The sequence below is a fragment of the Cricetulus griseus genome, chromosome 3 (assembly GCF_003668045.3).
Source record: "Cricetulus griseus strain 17A/GY chromosome 3, alternate assembly CriGri-PICRH-1.0, whole genome shotgun sequence".
Taxonomy (NCBI): domain Eukaryota; kingdom Metazoa; phylum Chordata; class Mammalia; order Rodentia; family Cricetidae; genus Cricetulus; species Cricetulus griseus.
The window spans coordinates 97,253,949-97,273,191 of NC_048596.1; the positions used below are offsets into that span (position 1 = coordinate 97,253,949).

At 47.9% G+C, this 19,243-nt stretch overlaps 4 protein-coding genes across 7 annotated transcripts in view; 3 read left to right on the top strand and 1 right to left on the bottom strand.

Annotated features, from left to right (window-relative positions):
- Nup98 (nucleoporin 98 and 96 precursor) overlaps positions 1-5,437 on the top strand; it is an 82,006-nt gene extending 76,569 nt beyond the window's left edge. For all 4 annotated transcript variants that reach the window (XM_027407858.2, XM_027407859.2, XM_027407860.2 and 1 more), the window contains exons 29-33: positions 65-286; positions 776-1,017; positions 1,456-1,610; positions 4,796-4,907; positions 5,008-5,437. In XM_027407858.2, coding sequence (XP_027263659.1) covers positions 65-286; positions 776-1,017; positions 1,456-1,610; positions 4,796-4,907; positions 5,008-5,225 — 949 coding nt within the window. In that variant the 3' untranslated portion in view covers positions 5,226-5,437. The remainder of the gene's footprint in view (positions 1-64; positions 287-775; positions 1,018-1,455; positions 1,611-4,795; positions 4,908-5,007) is intronic.
- Folr1 (folate receptor alpha) overlaps positions 1-19,243 on the top strand; it is a 349,146-nt gene that overhangs the window by 76,794 nt on the left and 253,109 nt on the right.
- Positions 8,881-12,955, top strand: Chrna10 (cholinergic receptor nicotinic alpha 10 subunit). The gene is made up of 5 exons (XM_027407863.2): positions 8,881-9,176; positions 9,654-9,799; positions 10,157-10,311; positions 10,973-11,505; positions 12,028-12,955. The coding sequence occupies exons 1-5, from the start codon at positions 9,116-9,118 to the stop codon at positions 12,474-12,476; spliced, it is 1,344 nt and encodes a 447-aa protein (XP_027263664.1). The 5' UTR covers positions 8,881-9,115; the 3' UTR covers positions 12,477-12,955.
- Positions 14,281-18,625, bottom strand: Art1 (ADP-ribosyltransferase 1). Its single transcript, XM_035442332.1, has 4 exons — positions 18,563-18,625; positions 17,466-18,240; positions 16,042-16,083; positions 14,281-14,372 (listed from the first exon to the last, which is right to left on the bottom strand). The coding sequence occupies exons 1-4, from the start codon at positions 18,623-18,625 to the stop codon at positions 14,281-14,283; spliced, it is 972 nt and encodes a 323-aa protein (XP_035298223.1).

A 19,243-nucleotide genomic window follows, 5' to 3' on the forward strand; every position in this document is an offset into this window, starting at 1 on the left:
TGACCTGTTGAGTATAGATGATATGCTAGCTGAGCATCCTAACTGAATACTTTTTTGTCCTCAGGCATTACGATCTTAATCAGCTGTTGGAACCTCGAAGCATAACTGCAGATCCTCTGGACTACCGTCTGAGCTGGCACCTTTGGGAAGTGCTGCGGGCTCTTAACTATACCCATCTCTCTGAACAATGTGAGGGTGTACTGCAGGCCAGTTATGCTGGCCAACTGGAAAGTGAAGGACTCTGGGAGTGGGCCATCTTTGTCTTCCTGCACATTGAGAACTCAGGGTGAGTGAAAAGCCTTTGAACCCAGTGAGTATACCTAATGATTCAGTCTTTTCAGGTTCCATTCAGGAAGTTATTGCTTAGAGCAGTTGATACAGCCATGTGATAATCTCAAGACTCTAGGCCTGAGAGTGGTGGGGCTCAGCAGTTAAAAGCTCCTTTTCCATAGGATCTGAATTCAGTTCTCAGCACCTGTGTTGGGCAGCTCACATTTCCTGTAGTAACTCTAGCTCTGGGGGAATCCAACGCCTCTGACGTCCAAGGGCACCTACATTCATGTGCACATACATACGACCACACCCATGTACACAATAAAAATAAATATTTTAAGAAGTCATAATTTAAAATACTGACTTTGTGGTTTCATTTGCTTTTTAAGTTTGAAGTAGTCTCCTAAAAATGGAGATTGCCCATTTGAGTAACTGTCCAAGGGACCACTCTTAGCCTTCTCCATGACTAGGATGCTATTCCAGCTTTTTTTCTTCCCCATAGCATGCGTGAGAAGGCTGTTCGAGAGCTGCTTACTCGGCACTGCCAGCTGTCAGAGACCCCTGAGTCCTGGGCAAAGGAGACTTTCCTTGTGGAGAAGCTTTGTGTGCCTGCTGAGTGGATTCATGAGGCCAAAGCAGTTCGAGCACACATGGAATCCAATAAGCACTTGGAGGCCCTCTATTTGTTTAAAGCTGGCCACTGGAACCGCTGCCACAAACTAGTCATCAGGCACCTCGCTTCTGGTGAGTGCAAGGGCCTACATCTTCTGGAATTACCCCTTGTTTTCTAACCTATGAGCCCTCATGGTATTCGAGGCAGAAATGATATTTGGTACAGTACGTGGCAGGCTTAGATCGAGGTTCCACCAAAACACTACAGAAGAGGCTTGGTCTGGATGAGGGGCTAGCAACAGTGAAACATGGCAAATACTGTTGTAGTCACCGTCCGCCACAGATGTCCTTGCTGTGCACTGAGCTCTTTGCTTGCATGTGGGAATGTTGACCAGCACCACCAGAGACAGCTACTCCAAAGCCTAAATCCAGAAGGTCCTCCATAACATCTGCTTAGAAATTTTGAAAAACAGCATTCCTTCTCCTTCCTGCCTGCCTTAAATGTATGCCTCGTTCTCTATACTGTGTGAACCACGCCTTATACATTGAAGCCAATGTTTTTTTCTTCAGATGCCATAATTAATGAGAACTATGATTACCTGAAGGGGTTCTTAGAAGATCTGGCACCTCCAGAGCTCAGCAGCCTAATTCAAGACTGGGAAACATCTGGGCTTGTTTACCTGGATTATATTCGAGTAATTGAAATGCTCCACCGTATTCAACAGGTACCTAAAAAATTCCTCAAACCACTGTCTAGTTTTCCTTTTCATAGGCACTTAAAATGAGAGATTTCAGAAAACCATACTGTAGCAGGTTGTGGTGGTGCGTGCCTTTAACACCAGCGCTCAGGAGGCAGAGGCAGGCGGGTCTCTGAGTTCCTGGACTAAGAGGCAGACTATGTAGAGGCTATTCCCAAGAACAACACAAAAGCCATGCTGTAAAATGCAAAAGAAAACATGGTGGCACACATACAGCATTGGGAAGTATGAAGCCAGTCCAGGCAGTGTGAAACTTTAGCAAAAAAAAATGTAAATTCATAGGTATGTATAATAATGCTGTTGAAGATAGGACTTTGGGGGTTTTTTTGTTTTGTGTTGTGTGTTTTTCAAGACAGGATTTCTCTATATGGCTTTGGAGGCTGTCCTGGAACTCCCTCTGTAGATTAGGCTGGTCTCTAACTCACAGAGATCTACCTGCCTCTGCCTCTCAAGTGCTGGGATTAAAGGCGTGCGCCACCACCTTTCGGGACTTGAGGTTTTTGTTTGTTTGTTTTAGCTAGTCTTACCCTATAACCTAGGCCAGCCAGGAACTCACTGTGTAGCCCAGGATAGCCCTTTTTGGTATGTTTTTAGTATACTTTTCTGGTATATTTTATTATGCTTTCAGAAAGAGAGAGGAAAGTGAATGTGATGCACACATTAGCGCAGGTGTGGAGATCCAAGGATAAGTTGTGGGAGTAGGCAGCAAACTCAGTTCATCAGGCTTGGGAACAAACAAACACCTTTATCTGCTGCACCATCTCATTGGCCAGCTCTTCTTCTTTTTCCCCTGGAAAGTGTGAGCTGTACTCTTCCTTGCTACCAAAACTTGTAGTACGTTTTTTGTACCTGCCAGATCATGCTACATTTTTTTCACATCTTTATGTTCTTGAAGTTTTTGGAGGAGATCTTTTCTGTTGTGAGGTTACATACCATTGAGTATAGAGTTTCAGAGCTCAAGCTGCTCAGGTCAAACTTTAGATTCAATTTTGGTTTCTCACATTGACAGAGTAAGTTAATTAACCTTTCCGCTCTATCTCCCCAGGAGGGCTGTAGGGAGTGAAAGTTAGAGTAGACAGTGGCATGGACTGTACCCAACAGGGTTTTCATGGAGGTGACACAAAATAGGCACAGGGCTTTGGCATAGTACCTTACACACACTGCTCCTATTTTCATCCACCTCTAATTCCTAGCTCTGGGTCAGGCATATAATGGGCATAATTCAGGCGTCACTGGAGAAGCCTCTCTAGTTGAAATCAGTTCATTAAGAACCCCAAAAATGCTGAGGACTGTGATGGATTTAGGAGCTGTGGAGGTAAACAGTATGGTTTTGCTTACTAAAATACTGATTCAGTAGGGGAGGACATATACAAGTAAGCCAGAAATTACCATAAAGTAAAGGAAAAGATTTGCCATGGATTCCTGACAAAATGCCAGGACCAAAAGGAGAACCTGATCTAATCTGAGGGGAGTCAGTTACAGTATAGCTCAATATCCACATTCATAACTTAATGAAACACAGTCTTCACTAAAAATCTCTATTTTGGGGCTCAGCAGTTAGGAGTACTTGCTGCACTTGAAGAGAGAGGTTCAGGTCCTAGTACCCACATGATGATGGCTCACAACCATTATTAATCCAGGGGATCCAGTACCCTCTTCTCTCCTCTACATGAACAAAATAAAAATAAATCTTTAAACGTCAAAAACAAACCTTCCCAGTTCTGTCTTGCTATTTTCCTCTTTATCTCATGTGTTACATGTAAACTCTCTCCACCTTACAGGGCTTGGCTGTTTGCTTTACCTGGAAGGATTGGCCTTCTCTTATTAGGAAGGTCTCAGCTTACATCTGGTCTCCCCAAGGATGCTTCTCTTGACACCCCTTACTCTGAAATAGACACCCAATTTCTTTATACCCACAGCTTATCATAGCTTATGATTGATTCTTCAAGGTTAATTACTACTTGATATTTTCTTGTTTGTAAAGTTCATGAAAGCAAAGACCTCATTTTGTTTGCTGCTGTTTAAAGTCAGTAATAGTATGTGAATTCTGCAAGGCTTCTTCAAAGTGAGTTCCAGAGCTGATCAGATGGCTTCAGCAGATAAAAGTGCTTGTAGTCGAGCTTGAGGACCTGAGTTCAGCCCCCAAAACAGACACAGTGAAAGGAGAGAATTGACACCTACAAGTTGTCCTTTGACCTACACCTGCTCCTATGGCAACACATTCACAGACAATAAGTACACAGTTCCATGGACAAAAGGCATCTGGGAAAGCATCTTGAGTAAACCTGTAGAAAGGGAGATGGTTGGAGATCTTGGGTGCTCTGCAGTGAGAAAGATAGGATAACAGAGTCTAGGTTGAAGCAAATAGACAGGATGTTGCTACAAAGTATTCAGAGTATAAGTAATGGATAAAAGTAAATTAGTTTGTTTGTTTGTTTGTTTGTTTGTTTTTTCTCTTTAATGTCTCTGAGCCAGGTGCATTGGCAAGGCTGAAGCAGGAGAATAGTGGAAAGTTGGGGACCAGCCTGTAATACACAATGAGTTCCAGCCAGGCCAGCTGGAGCTACATATCAAGACTAGATCTCAAAAACCAAATGGTTATAAAATGCTCACAAATTGGATGTAGAGGGTACCACTAACAGTAGTATGGCTAAGCTCCTAAGTAGTTTGAGGTGAGAAGTAATGGTGGCCCACACTACAGCAAAAGCCATGCCCCGGAACTGGAAGATTGGTATATTGGGCTAGCATTGACTATCATTAGAACAATAGGGGTGGATCAGGAGAGTGTATAGATTGAGGAGGTCCTGCACTGCTTTAGTAAGGGATATGAACTTAGAATAAGGACATTAAAGTAAATGATGGTTTGAATACCATCTCTTAGTTTCTCTGAACCAGTTTTACCCTAAAGGTTTTTGATGCTTTGTCAAAATGATGTGTTTTGTGAGTCAAGATCTCAAGACCTGTCCAGCCCAAGGCTAAGTATAATTTCTCTTGTCTTCAGCAACTAGGTGACATAGCGGTAACACAGGTGCTGCTACAAGCTTGTTGGTTTTTCTCCTGCCTCCTGTCAGTTGTCATTGGGATTTTGTGTAATCTGTGGGTGGACTGAGGTAAAAGTTTCTTTTATCCTTACTGGTCTTGTTTCCCTGCAGGTGGATTGCTCAGGTTATGAACTAGAGCACTTACACACCAAAGTGACCTCACTATGCAACCGGATAGAGCAGATTCCATGTTACAATGCCAAGGACCGCCTGGCTCAGTCAGGTAAGCATGTGGGCTCTACTTGCTTGTGGCTTACTTGCTGTCTTTATGATTATGGCACCCACACTGTGGCGTCAGCACTCACTGTGATTTTTCCCTCTAGATATGGCCAAGCGTGTTGCCAACTTGCTTCGGGTAGTACTGAGCCTGCAGCATGCTCCTGATGCCACCTCCAATGCAACACTAGATCCTCAACGAGTCCCTTTGCGTCTGTTGGCTCCCCACATTGGCAGGCTCCCCATGCCTGAGGACTATGCCTTGGAGGAACTCCGTGGCCTCACACAGTCCTACCTTCGAGAACTGACTGTTGGGAGCCAGTGATCCCAGCTCTTGCCATCACATTCATGCCCTTTCACACTCACTACACACAGTCCCTAGCATTGTTAGAATTGACACTGTTCGCCAGTCTCTGGGTTGATGTGGAATCCTCCCTCCCTTTCTGCTGCCCTGTGCAGCATCTTCTAGTTGTTCAGGGTTTTTCCTAATACTGAACATACCGTACAAGGGCTTTTGGAAGCAAAAAAAAAAAAAAACAAACAAACAAGTCTCCACTTACCAACTTGAAGACCATTCAGTTTCTTTTTCTTTTGAAAAATGGTCAATAAAACCTCTTTGGCAGAACCTCCCAAAAAACAGGGAATTCTTTTCCACACCCAAAGTTCTGAGTCTTATGGCACACACCCCATGCCAAGGCCTAACTTCAACCACTGCAGCTCTTCTTGAAAGGAGCGAGACAGGTGACGAAACAAATGTCTGATAGATGCCTGAATGTCTGCCCCTAACACATTTGTCACTGAAGAGTTCTTGATTTACTGGGTTTGGGAGTGAAGAAGGTTGGACCTTGTTCTTTGACATGTTTAAGATAGAAGGGGCTGTCTGCCATGGAAGCAGAGATCTTCAAGGCTCTTTTCTTCATGCCTTGTATATCCTGTGACACTATACCTGCCCTATTATCATGTGCAGTGGCCCAGACCACAGAGAATGTGTCTCTGGGAAGCCTCTGAATTGCTATGGCCCTGGATTTATCAGTCATTTTCCTGGATCTGCCAGAGGAGTTTGGATAAACAATGTGAAAGGTGTTCCTCTCAGCCTTTCCATCTAACCAAGCATTTCCCACCTTTCACCCACATTCTCAGAAGGTAAAACTGTCACTAAGACAGGCCTGGCTGGGCCCTAGGGACAGGTAGAAGGCCTTCACCACATTGCTGCTGGCTGTGGGGAGTCCCAGGCTATGGCCTGAGACAGCTGATCTTGGGGCTGTCACAGATAATATGGCCACCCCTGGGTCTTTATGCATGAAGATTATGTAAAGGTTTTTATTAAAAATATATATATATATATAAATGATCTAGATTATTTTCCTCTTTCTGAAGCTACTTTCTTAAAAAAATAAAATGAGATGTTTATAATATTCTTGGTGGTATCGACTTTCTCTATGTGTTGGAGGAATCTGACACTCCTAATCTAAATGGGAACATGTTAAATTAAAGAGAACAGAGGACTAAGGAGTTAGTTCAGCCTGTCAAAGCACTAGCCACACAAGCCTGCCAATCCAAGTTCAGAATCCACATAAAAACCCAGACTTGTCAGCACTCAGGAAGCAGAGGCAGGCAGATCTCTGTGAGTTGGAGGCCAGCCTAGTCTACAGAGCGAGTGCCAGGATAGACTCCAAAGCTACACAGAGAAACCCCGTCTCGAAATAAATCAATCAACAAAAAACAGACTTGTTAGCAGACATCTGTAATCCCAGTACTTTTTTAAGATTTTATTTTTTATGTATATAGTGTTTTGCCTGCATGTGAGTGCATTCTGTTGTCCCTGGCAGCACTCTTTAAAAATTCTTTGAGAACTTTTTACCTGTATACAATTTATTATCTAGGCTAGAAAAGGTAGCAGGTACTGGAGGATCCTGCCTCAGGAGGAAGGCAAGAGCCAACTCCAAAAGTTGTCAAAGGTTTGAACAGTTAGTGCTGAACTGAGATTCAAAGGAGTCCACACTTTTTTTTTTCCTTGCAGTGGTGGGAATTGAACCCAGGGTCTTTGCATGATATAGGCAAGGTCCCTACAGTTTAGCTACATCTCAGCCCAAAGGGTTTTTTGTAAGAGCAGATTTAGGGACAAGGAAGTTACTAATACAAATTTATGCACATAGATTCTGAGTTCAAATTATTCCACTGAATATATTTTCTATTCAGAGCTTTCTGCTCTGTTCTGCATATTGTTAAACCTTGAGTCAGTCACTCCTTTCTTGTTGGCCTGAGGCAAGAGCAAATTCCAGCAAATTCACAGAATTGGAGGATAAAAGAACAAGGTGTCTACCTTGCCGGGAGTCCTCAGTTTGGACCCCCAAGGCAAGGGATTAGTCATCTGGTAATCCCCTCCCTCGACAACTGGGAGCTTCTGACAGAATGCTTGCTTTCCTTGTGCTAGAGGTGTTTTTCAAAACGAATGCTACAGAAATGGCTAGTGGTTTTAGCAGCATTGAAGATTATTGGTATGGGAAATACTTGCTCTTAGGACAAATGCTATTAATAGGTTTTCTGTACCCTGATAATAGTTTCTCCACTGATACAGCAAGCCAGATGAAGTTAAATTGAAAAAGTAAAAGAACAGGTTTGAGCAAAGCAATTCCCGAGTGAGTTCTCCAGAAATCAAGGCAGGAGAAGTTGCACCCTGGAACCAAAGCAGGCAGCTTTATACAGCCTGTAGGTGAGGAGTGATGATCTGGGGTGATGACATGTCTGCCACAAGCTGGCGTTGTGCCCAAGTATGGTCAAAAGCTAGAATGCCTCACCAGGAACTTGAGCTGCTGGTATTTTGAGGGGAGGAGCCGCCAAGAATGTAGAAGTGGGCTTTTTGGTGCCTTTCCTTTGTTCGGCCTTCTCTGAGGGCTTGGAGAAAGAAGACAGGAATGGGGCTTTCTGGATTAAACAGGTGTGAGCTGAGGTTCCAAAAAGCATTTCTATGAGTAAAAAAGGAAGGTTGCTTTGCAGTTCAGTTTGTTAGAGTGCTTGCCTAGCATGCATGAGTTTAGTCCCCAGCACTGCAGAAAAAGCATGATGGTATATGCCTATATCCCAGCACTTGGGAGGTGGAGTCAGGAGAGTCCTGAACCCTTGACTACATTGGGTTTTCAAGGTCAGCACATAAACTAGTAATGCAAATATTTGGGAGGTGGAAGCTGAAAGAAGTTCAATGTCATCTCCCAATACACAGGATTCTGAAATATATGCCTTCTTTTTGACTGCATGACCTTACTAACCCTTAGCCTCTAATCCTTAACCATAACCCTAACCAGCCCCTCCCACCTGCTGTATTAGACACTGGGAAAACTAAGTATTGGCCTGGAATGACTATAGGGACTGAGGAAATGGTATACACTGCATTCCTGCTCCACAGGACCATCTGAAGTGGTCTAAGACTCCGCGACCATGAGGAGGGCAGTCAGTTTACTGGCACTAAACACCTGACCTGAGTCTAAGGTGTTCAGTCCTTCACTGGGAGGAAAGCTGCTGGTCTAAAGGGAGCCTCCAGAATTCAAGCCATGAATGTAGCTGAGCCTAGGACACACAGTTCTCACCCTCAGACCCCAGCCCCACATACCTGCAAAGCCTCAAATTTTGCACCTTCAGATCCTAATATCTCTAAACTTCCCAACCCCCACGATGAGCCTTCATGCTGATTCGAAGAATTTGAATAATTTAGGGCCCAGCATTCTAGAGTGTCAGTTTCAGTTGCTCTGTTCCCATGGACACCGATATGCCAGCTCTGCAATTAAGCTAATAAAACAATGAAGTCAATGAAGAAGGGCTGCTTTCCTGTGCCTCAGACCCCTTAGTGCTGATAAAGTTCTTGGCTCTGTTCTGCTGAAAGCAGCAGGCTAGCTCAGAGCCCAGGTACAGGGGATGGATGGGGGTGGGAGGGCATGTAAAAGGAGAAAAGAGAGTGGAAAGAAAGGAGATTAAGAGGCAGAGACCAAGACCATTACAGAGGAAGATGCAAATTGAGACAGAGAGAAGTACAGCTGAGGCCAGAGAAGCTGAGAACAGCAGAGAGGAAAAACAGCAGATGCCAGGGGCCAGGCATAGAATTAAGGGTGGTAAGTACCTTAATTTCTGATTTCTAGGTACTGTACATATCATCCCTGCCAGCTGGACCGTTGTCCTACATCTGTCCTGAAATGTTGCCCACCCTGTGGCTGTGGTAGGACCATGGGGACCAAGAGCCACCACCTCGGCCTGGGATTTCTACTCCTGCTCTTTATTCCTGCAGGTAGGAACCAGTCCTCTTTTGACACTTGTAATTCCTGTCCACCCCAAACCCCCACCTATCTCCACCTTTCTCTTGAGTGCCTGCTGAGAACAAGCTATCAGGGGGAATACAAGGGGGGGGTGTTGAAGAGTAAGAAACCTTCCTGATGAGATGGAGTGACGGTGGTGGGCAGTAACTATGTGAGAAGCCAGGTGTGGCCACAAACACCTAGAACCTGAGCCAGAATTACTGAAAAGGGGCCAGTTGCAAGTCCAGTGAGAGACCTGTCTCGAGAATAAGGTAGAAAGTGGCAGGCAGATATCTAATGCCCTCCTCTGACTTCTATACATCTGAGCACACATGAGTCACACACACTACCACCTCCAAAAGCATGTGAGCCCATGGAACCAGGTGATGAGGCCCCAAGTTGGGCATGGAGGATGCAAACAGAGGCCCCTGAACTACAAAGGTGGACCATCATTCTCATTCATCCTCCAGAGTGCCTGGGAGCAGAGGGGAGACTGGCTCACAAGCTGTTTCGTGACCTGTTTGCCAACTATACAAGTGCCCTGAGACCTGTGGCAGACACAGACCAGACTCTCAATGTGACCCTGGAGGTGACATTGTCTCAGATCATCGATATGGTATGATGTGGTAGTGGTACAGATCAAGGGAAGAAGGGCCATCTCCTAGTTATCCCTTTCCTATGCGTCAATGTTAATAATGATAATAGCCGTTAATTTCTGTGTACCCATTGGTCACCCAAGACTTTACACACTAGAATTTATTGAACTCCCACCTCCCCAAGCAGGAATTATTGGAGGGATTAACTGATGAAATGGAGACTTAAGAGCCTACCAAGGGCACACAAATTCAAGCCTTTTTGGGAACTGGGCTGGCTGAGCAAGCTGGGTTTGTGGGTACTGACCAGAGAGCCCTGTGAGTGTGCATGAAGGAGACAGTGTGTGTATATATACATGTCCATTGCCTGCCCTTGCTAGGATGAACGGAACCAGGTGCTGACCTTGTACCTGTGGATCCGGCAGGAGTGGACAGATGCCTACTTACACTGGGACCCCAAAGCCTATGGTGACTTGGATGCAATCCGCATTCCCAGCAGTCTAGTGTGGCGACCAGACATCGTACTCTACAACAAGTACGGCCTGTCTGCCCCACTTCTCTTTAGAGTTGCCCATCTGCCCTTGACATGCTCTGGGTTCCCTCCCAACTCCTAATAGAGTTGCTAAGATGCCTTGGAAACTTGCGCCAGGGCCCCTCTAAGAAGCTCTGCCACTCCATGGAATTTTCAGTTGTCTCAGGTCAACTCATGCTGGATGTCTGCAGGGAACCAGCTATGTGGTCCAAGGCAGCTATAGCTCTCAAAGAGAACTGTCTTGGGTCCAAGTGCTGCTATGTGGCAACTCTACCCTTCCAAGCTCAGAAACCACTGGAGATCTCACCAGCCTATGGTCTAGTCCTTGGGGGTACTCTTTTATGCCACCTTTAGGTGCTTTTCATCTCCCAGCCAACACAGCATTGTGTATCTTTCTGGGTCCCCCTAATGAATTCTACAAATGACTCCCTAGGACAGTGTGAGGCTCAATTCTACCTCTGGGTTTTGCAGAGGCTTTTTATACTCTGCTCCTGGCCCCTCCAAGCCCACAGGTGTTGCCTTCTCTAGACTGTCAAAGATTGAAGTGAGTCTAACAGTGCAGCCCTGGTCACTAAAGCCCAACCAGTGACAATAGATCCACCATAGTGACAATAGATCCACCTTGTCCATGGGCCCCGGTGAATCCTGTCCTGCCTATTCACAGGGCAGATACCCAGCCACCAGCCTCAGCCAGCACCAATGTGGTTGTTCGGCACGATGGCGCCGTGCGCTGGGACGCACCAGCCATAACACGCAGCTCGTGCCGCGTGGACGTGTCTGCCTTCCCGTTCGACGCGCAGCGCTGCGGCCTGACCTTCGGCTCATGGACTCACGGTGGGCACCAGCTGGACGTGCGGCCCCGAGGATCGTCTGCCAGTCTGGCTGACTTCGTGGAGAACGTTGAGTGGCGCGTGCTGGGCATGCCGGCGCGCAGGCGTGTGCTCACCTACGGCTGTTGCTCGGAGCCCTACCCGGATGTGACCTTCACGCTGCTTCTGCGACGCCGTGCTGCCGCCTACGTTTGCAACCTGCTGCTGCCCTGTGTGTTCATCTCCTTGCTGGCGCCACTGGCCTTCCACCTGCCCGCTGACTCTGGGGAAAAGGTGTCTCTGGGTGTCACCGTGCTCCTGGCGCTCACCGTATTTCAGCTGATCCTGGCAGAGAGCATGCCGCCTGCAGAGAGTGTGCCACTCATCGGTGAGCCTGAGAGCATGGGGGAATGGACACTGGGTCAGCAAAGTGACAGCTGCAGGTGAGAGGGAGCCAAAGGTTAGACCTGTCTGAGAGAACAGCCCCTCATCGTTAGAGGCGCAAAGGAGCCTTGATGGAGGAAGGTCTGGTCCCGAATGTCATAATAAACGAACTGTAGTGAGTGATGCCTGTGCGCCTGGCAATTTTCCTGTGCACTTGACATTTGTTCACTCACAGGAGCCTCACTATGAACCCGTGAGTAACCAATAGCTTATTCCAGATGTACAGAAAGGATCAGTACCTATTCCCACCCATAATCTGACCCTCCAGTGGGGAAAATAATTAGGTAGCAGATATCATCAAAGCCCTAATAGGAATGAGAAGAGGGGAGAACTTAACCTTATCTACATCCTTCTCCTCGTTGTGTTTGAATGGTGCTGGCCTTCTTCCTATTTATGATGAGGCAGCTGGGAAGCTCAACTGTCTTCATTTCCTGCTTGGGGCTCAACAATGCTCTCTGTCCCACAGGGAAGTACTACATGGCCACCATGACCATGGTCACGTTCTCCACAGCTCTTACCATCCTCATCATGAATCTGCATTACTGTGGCCCTAGTGCACATCCAGTTCCTGCCTGGGCTCGAATCCTCCTGCTGCAACACCTGGCCAGAGGCCTGTGTGTGCGGGAACGAGGGGAGCCCTGTGGCCAGTCCAGGCCACTGGAATCAGCCCCCAGCCTCCAGCCTCCAGCTGGTCTCCCAGCAGGGCCTTGTCATGAGCCACGGTGTCTATGCCATCAGGAAGCCCTTCTGCATCATGTGGCTTCCATTGCCAGCACCTTCCGCAGCCACAGGGCTGCCCAGCGCTGCCATGAAGACTGGAAGCGCCTGGCTCGAGTGATGGACCGCTTTTTCCTAGGCATCTTCTTCTGCATGGCTCTAGTCATGAGCCTCCTGGTACTGGTCCAAGCCCTGTGAGGGCCAGGAACTGGATCTTAGGGAACTGTGGTCACCTCAACACCACCAGGCAGGAATGACAAAACCCAGCTGATTTTTTGGGACTCAGATAGGCCAGCCAGTCTCTCCCCAAACTACTGCTAAGAGTCAAGAACAGCTTTTCAGGTCCAGCACTTCTGACCTCACAATCCACAAACAGCCTTTGTGATCTTCAAGCTCTAACTGAGGGGGATCCAAAGCCTGCCTCTCCCTTAATTACAATATGGTTGAGGTCAAGGTACAGACTTGGAGAATAAGACTCAATGTCAGTTGAGCAAGCTGGTGCACTCCTGTAATCCCAGCACATGGAGGTTGAGACAGGAGGCTGCCATAAGTTCAAGAACAGCCTGAGCTCCAGAATAATAACCACCCATGTCTACACTTGGAATTATAACTGAGTTGGGAGGATTCAGGTTATTTTTATTTTGTTGAGTCAGAGTCTCACTATGTACCCCCTTTTGACTAGAACTTGCTATGTAGCCCAGGGTGGCCTTGAATTCACATAGACCCACCTGCCTCTGCCTCTCCAGAGGCAGGTGTCGGCAGGTGCTACTACTCCTGGCTAGAGTGTAAGTTACTCATTAAAGAGGCAAAGCTACACATTTTCTTGTCTTCCTTAGCAGTTGCCGTTACAGATACTCACTTTGCTTTTCTCTGCTAAGGCTCTAGGGGATGGAAATATACTGTCTAGTTTGTTTCCAGAACAGAAAGAAATGCAGATTTTTGTCCCAGAGTTTCAATCCATAATAAATGAGAGTATGCCCAGAACCTCCTCCATGCCCTGTCTTCTCCTTAGGGTCCAGAAGTTGGGGATCCAGGTTTGTCTTTATAGATAGGAATTTCAGTACTCACAGATCAATGCAAAAATTGTATCTTTTTAAAAAATCACAATTAGGTGTGTGTGTGTGTGTGTGTGTGTGTGTGTGTGTGTGTGTGTGTGTGTCTGCACGCTCATGCACCAGAGTACATTTGTGGAGGTCAGAGAACAATGTGGATAGTTGGTTCTCTCCCTCTGCCTTGTGAGACCCAGGGATCAAACTCAAGTTATCAGGTTTGATGATGAGCCAAACCCTTACTTGCTGAGCCATCTCACCAGCCCAGAAATGACCTTTCTGGTAACAACAGCAGAAAAAAAAAAAAAAAAAAAAGACTGGAATTTCACAGGACCCTGAGAGAGGGCCTAAAACTTTATCTGTCATTTCCCCTGCTGTCCATCCTTACAGTTAGTTAGACACAGCCACCCTGTCTCACACACCGACATTTACAGAGCGCAAGAGTTGCCCAGGTAGGGGTAGTGTGGGGATCACCGCTGATAGGATTTGTTGCTTTCTTATTGTCACACAGCTTCTGGCATTTTCTTTGTGCCTTCTTCCCAATCCTTACCCATAAGAAGCTCAGTCTGACCAATAGTACTCAGTCTGACCAATAATAGCTCAGGGACCAATAAGTACTCTAACCTAGCCAGGTGGCAGAACTTTCCAGGTAGCCATGGGAAGAATTAAGTGACCCGGGCATGTCCCTACATGGCCAAGTGCTCTCCTGCATCATCACACACCATGAGTTGAAGTCTTCTGGCTCCAAGTCAGTCTCTGCCTGTCCTAGTCAGTCCCACTCCTACAGCCCTGAACCAGGTTCAGTCTCCAAATTCTCTTCTGTGTCTCCACCATCACCAAGTTTGGAAGCCATGGAAGGTCCCAGAGTTCCCTGATTCACCAGGATCCCGCTATACTTAAAGCGCACAGGTGACCAACATTCCTCAGGCAGGGCCAGTTCAACATATGATAGGTCACAGGAGGCCTGGATTCTCTGGAAGGGCCCTCAGCACAAGGAGCCAGAGCAGCAGCAGGAGAGAACAGGAGGCAGAGATGGAGCCCGGGGCTATGGGAGGAGAAGAGATTTAGGAGCAGTGTGAGGACATGAAGATGAAAGGCAGAGATTGGCAGAGTGAGCCGAAACAAGAGGATAAGAGACCAGTGAGGGCCATAGTCCCACATCCAGAGATCAATCAGCTCTAACCCCTGCCACCTGCTGACACAAAGGAGACACTACACTGCACTGGGGATGAGCCTGGAGGGCAAAGAGCTGAGATCTAGTGATGCTGAATCTGGCCCCTCCATCCACACCCTGGACGAAGTAGTGATGAGTGGGAATGTGGAGCCAAAGGGGCTAAACTTTCCCAGTGTCTCAAATGATGCACCACCTGATTGTAGAGGCCCACTCGGGATACGGTGGTCTGCTTGGCCAGCATCCTAGCACTCAGGAAGCTAACTAAGGCAAGGGAATGGCCTATTCTCTTGGAATGGCTACCTGGAAAGTTCTGCCACCTGGCTAGGTTAGAACTGCACATGAGTTCTTGGACAACCTGGGCTACGAAGCAAACTCCCCTGTCTCAAAAACAAAACCAAAGGTCTGGTTTGAAGTTGGAGACCCAGCTTCTGGTCAAACTGCCACCTTGACCAAGTCACTGCACTGTGTTTCTGGTCTCATTCTCTGGAATGAGAACAGCATTCCAGAATTACTGGTAGACTGCTGTGTGGCAGAGGGTAGGGACTGTCATGGTGGGCAGTTCACAGTTCAGCTCTGCAGTCAGGCTATAGACATGACTCCTCACGAGCTGTGTGGTGAAGGACTGGATGCTACTTTCTGTCCTCTATAAAAGTGGCTGATGTTGAGTGAGGTGGCACACGCCTTTAATCCCAGCACTCGGGAGGCAGAGGAAGAGGCACAGGCAGAGGCAGGTGGATCTCTGTGAGTTCCAGGCCAGCCTGGTCTACAGAATGAGTTCCAGACCAACCAGGGCATCACAGAGAAGCCCATTCTGGAAAATAAATAATAAACTGTACCAGTGTCATTGAACTGTGCTGAGGATTCATGGCATAAAAAGCCTGGACCTCCTAGTACTATTATGTCAGGGAAAGTGGAAGGAACAGAGGCTGAGTATCTTTGCTGCCTACTGGTTACAGATCCTGGAAGGAGAGAGTGCTGGCGATAGAGTAGGAAGTGTAGCTGGGAGATGGCAGGGTGGAGTGGGGTGGGATGGTGCAGGTAATTCTTCTTTGGAAGTGGCCTATTCCCACCTAAATAAGTGTTGGCCCAGGCAGGCCCTGGCACAGTAGGTGTACAAGAGTACACACAGTTGAAAGAGATACAGGTGTCTTTTTATCCTACTTGCCTATTACAAACTAGGAAACTGAGGCTGATGGAAAGAATAGTTACATCAGAGCCCAGACTAGAGTACAGTCCTTGGAAAGCATGTCTGAAGCAGCCCTGAGGACAGTAACAGGGACACTTTGGGAAACTTGGTGTCTGCCCAAGGGAGAACACTGCAGGGAACCGCCTCTCCTGTAGTCTAGCAGCAGCCTGAAACAGGGCTTGGCAGTGGCCCTCCTCTGAGAGGCACAGAGGGAGGCGGCTGCAGAGCCACCTACACACATGCACATCCCTAGGGACTCCCTTCTTAGGTAAAGAGGTGGGTTTATAAGAGTAAGAGGGAAGTTAGTGAGGGTCCAGCCCCGGGACAGCCTGCTCAAACAGCTTCACTGCTTACCTGAGCTATCCAACTTGCAGGGCCCCGATATGCACCTCTTTTCTGAATGAAAGAAAGAGAGGAAGAAAAAAAGGAAGGAAGGAGGGAGAGAGGGAGGGAGAGAGGGAGGGAGGAAGGAAAGGAAGGAAGGAAGGAAGGAAGGAAGGAAGGAAGGAAAGGAAAGAAAGATCAATGCTTCAGTAGCTCTCTGATTGGCCAGGACCCTCAGAGCTCTGATGACCAAACCCTGATTCTCTGTAACTGCACCCTTAGGGAGGACTTCCCTAGATCACATTCACTTGACCTGAGCCCTGAGGACAGAAGGGAAGCAACCATGTAAGCCAGCATCTCTTTCTGTCCCGCTCCTGCTCTCTAGCCTGTAACTGCCTCCTTGCCACACTCCCAGCTCATTTTCCTATGCCCTGTCCCAGACAGGGAGGCGCTGGTTTGTGTTCTTGGCCTGCCTTCCTGCTGGCTCATGATGCCATTTGAAGTAGGACCTGAGCTACATTGGACCTCCTCCCATTTCAGCAATGGTCACTGTGTGGGCCAACTGTCTGCCTCTTAATTATGAAAGCTAGGTCTCACTTAGCTAGGAGCAGTAATCCAAAATCCACCAGTGGCTAAGAAAGGCTTCCTTGTTTTTCTTCCTCTGGCTTGGATGGAGGAGGAACAGCTGGCCTGCTCCTGCCACAGGTTGGCTGGCCCCGGCAGACTGGAACTTAGAGGCACACACTCACCTGCTATCTCATTCCCAGCCCTGCTCAGCATAGGCTCCTGCATACAATTCCCATTCCCTCTGGTAAAATTACAGCTCTCAAGGCTGAGAGTTTTACTCAATTGCTTTTGTTAAACTTCATTCTATTTATTACTAGTGTGTGAGAGATAAGGGGAGGGGTGCTTCCCAGGGTATGGGGTATGTGGAGGTCAGAGACAGTCCTGGGGAGTCAGTTCTCTCCTTCAATCTTTATATGGTCTCTGGGGACTGAACTGAAGAAGTAGGGCTTGCACAGCAAAACTCCTTTGCCTGCTAAGCCATGTACACGTTCCCCATTTACTTAGCTCTGCCAACAAATGCCCTGGTGTCAATACTGTGACTAGAAATTAATTCCTTTTTCCAGCTTCCAGCTGGGACAACAGCCTGATCCAAATATGCCTGTTCTTTCAAAGGCCCTGGCCACCTCTCCTCCATACCTATTATGTGTCTGTCTCTCCAACCTCTCCTAACTCCCATCGCCTTTATTGCCTGGGAATCACATGTTGCCTCAACCTGCTGTGCGCTGGTATCACAGGTGTGAGCCCCATGTGCTATGCTCCAGTCTTTTATCATTTATGTATGAATCCTTTGGCTGGGGTGGGGTTTGGGGTTTGGATTTGCCAAAGCTCCTGCCAAATACAGGAAGTCCATCTTTTCGGAGGACTGACTGGCCTTGCGCGCTCCTCACCTTTGACATATTCGCAATTGTAGGTGCTGCGTTTGCCCAGAGCTCGGAGATAGATGCGTGCAGGACCTTTGGCAGGTCGGCTGGAATTGATCACCTGGAAAGTCTCAAAAGGGGGGATCAGTACCTCCTCCTCTTCAGGGAAAAAGGAGTAACCCCTGATCGGGGCCCCGAGGCAAGTCCAGATACCAAAGAAGGTGTCGTTGCCAAATCGCTGTGCAGCAGTGTTCTTGAGGGATGCAGAAGCAAAGCCCCCCAGTCTAACAGTAGCTCCGTGCCCCGCTGGCCGGAAGCGCAGGCCAACCACCCCCCTGTACACCTGCCGGCACCCGCGAGATCGCTGGCTCGCAAGCAGCTGCAGGGCCTCAGTGAGCAGGAAGTGGAGGGTCTTGAAGGAGAAGTGGTGGAGGTAGTGGGCCCGAGAGCGACCCGCCTCGCGCACTGCGGTGTTGAATTCCTTGTGCAGGGGGCTGCTGGAAGTGTAGGCAAGGAGCGCCACCCCGTGCTCTTCCCGGAAGCCCGGGGGTGGCGGGGGCAAGAGGGTTGGGCTGAGGCCCCACGTTGACCCGTAAGCCTTGCGCTTCTGCCATTCGGTGTTGGCCAGAGCCCAACTATCCGCATACACTTTGTTGGCCTGGAACTCTGAGTGGTTGAGATCGGGCAGAGCCGCTGTCATGTCTGCTGCACAGCCAGCATACTGGTCATCAAAGGACGCTGGGGCCATGTCCAGGGGTGTTACTTTAGAAATGTCTAGCTGTGTGATGGAGTGACTTTGAACCTGAGGGTAAGGGCGCATCAAGGACTGAGAGGGCGGTCCCTAGGAAAATGGGAATCCAGTCATGCTGCTTCCCCCTGCTTTGAGAAAGGGCCTGTCTACTGAGAAAGGCAGAAAGAACCCCAAATACATCTGGAGGGGAGGAGGATTGGGAACCACCAGCTGCAAGCTCCCCAAGACTAGGCTTTCAGGAGTCCCTAGGAGGGACAGGTGAGTTCCCAGGGAGCACTGGACATCCTTCCCTCTGTTACTCCTCCCGGGATTGAGAGAAGCCAGCAGCTCTGTGCCCCAGACTGTTGTTGCTGCTGCTGGAGGATAACCATACCTGAAGTCCATCCCTGAGGCCCACAGACACCAGTAGGAGAGACATCATGGCTGGAATCTTCATATTGGAGGTGACCCTGGGCAAGCTGCTGTCTCTTTTTCCTCATCTGGAAAATTGGAATGTTAATCTGTACCCTTTAGTAAGCATTACCTGACACCTAGTGTCTTTTGGACCAAGGGATGGGGGAGTCTCTCAGCCTCTGACACCCCTGAGGGTGGTCACACTGACCCACAGTGGTCTCAGGTCAGAACAGAAACAGCCATCTCAAAACCAATGCTGTGGCTTCATTGCATGCTGTCCTTTTTCTGTCTGTCTTGTCTGTGTTTGTTTGTTTGAAACAAGGTTTCATATACCCATGCTATCCTGGAACTGGTTGCTGAGCCAAAGATGACCTTTAATCTTTGACCCTCCTGCTTGCACCTCCTAAATGCAGGCCTAATGGATATAAGCTACCTGCTTATTTTTAATTTTTACCACAGAGTAAGTCAGGTGCTTTTTTTTTTTTTTTTTTTTTTTTTTTTTTTTTTTTTTTTTTTTTTTTTTTTTTTGAGACAGGGTTTCTCTGTGTAGCTTTGAAGCCTGTCCTGGAACTAGCTCTGTAGACCAGGAGACCAGGCTGGCTTCGAACTCACAGAGATCTGCCTGCCTCTGCCTCCCAAGTGCTGCGCCACCACCACCTGG

Excerpts from the sequence above, each read along its gene's own strand:
- Chrna10 (XM_027407863.2), top strand. The coding sequence starts at position 9,116 with ATGGGGACCAAGAGCCACCACCTCGGCCTGGGATTTCTACTCCTGCTC. Across the intron at positions 9,800-10,156 it reads TGTCTCAGATCATCGATATG|GATGAACGGAACCAGGTGCT; the intron begins GTATGATGTGGT and ends TGCCCTTGCTAG. Across the intron at positions 10,312-10,972 it reads GACATCGTACTCTACAACAA|GGCAGATACCCAGCCACCAG; the intron begins GTACGGCCTGTC and ends GCCTATTCACAG.
- Art1 (XM_035442332.1), bottom strand. The coding sequence starts at position 18,625 with ATGAAGATTCCAGCCATGATGTCTCTCCTACTGGTGTCTGTGGGCCTC. Across the intron at positions 16,084-17,465 it reads CAATTGCGAATATGTCAAAG|AAAAGAGGTGCATATCGGGG; the intron begins GTGAGGAGCGCG and ends TCTTTCATTCAG. Across the intron at positions 14,373-16,041 it reads CTGCAAGTTGGATAGCTCAG|CCCCGGGCTCCATCTCTGCC; the intron begins GTAAGCAGTGAA and ends CTCCTCCCATAG.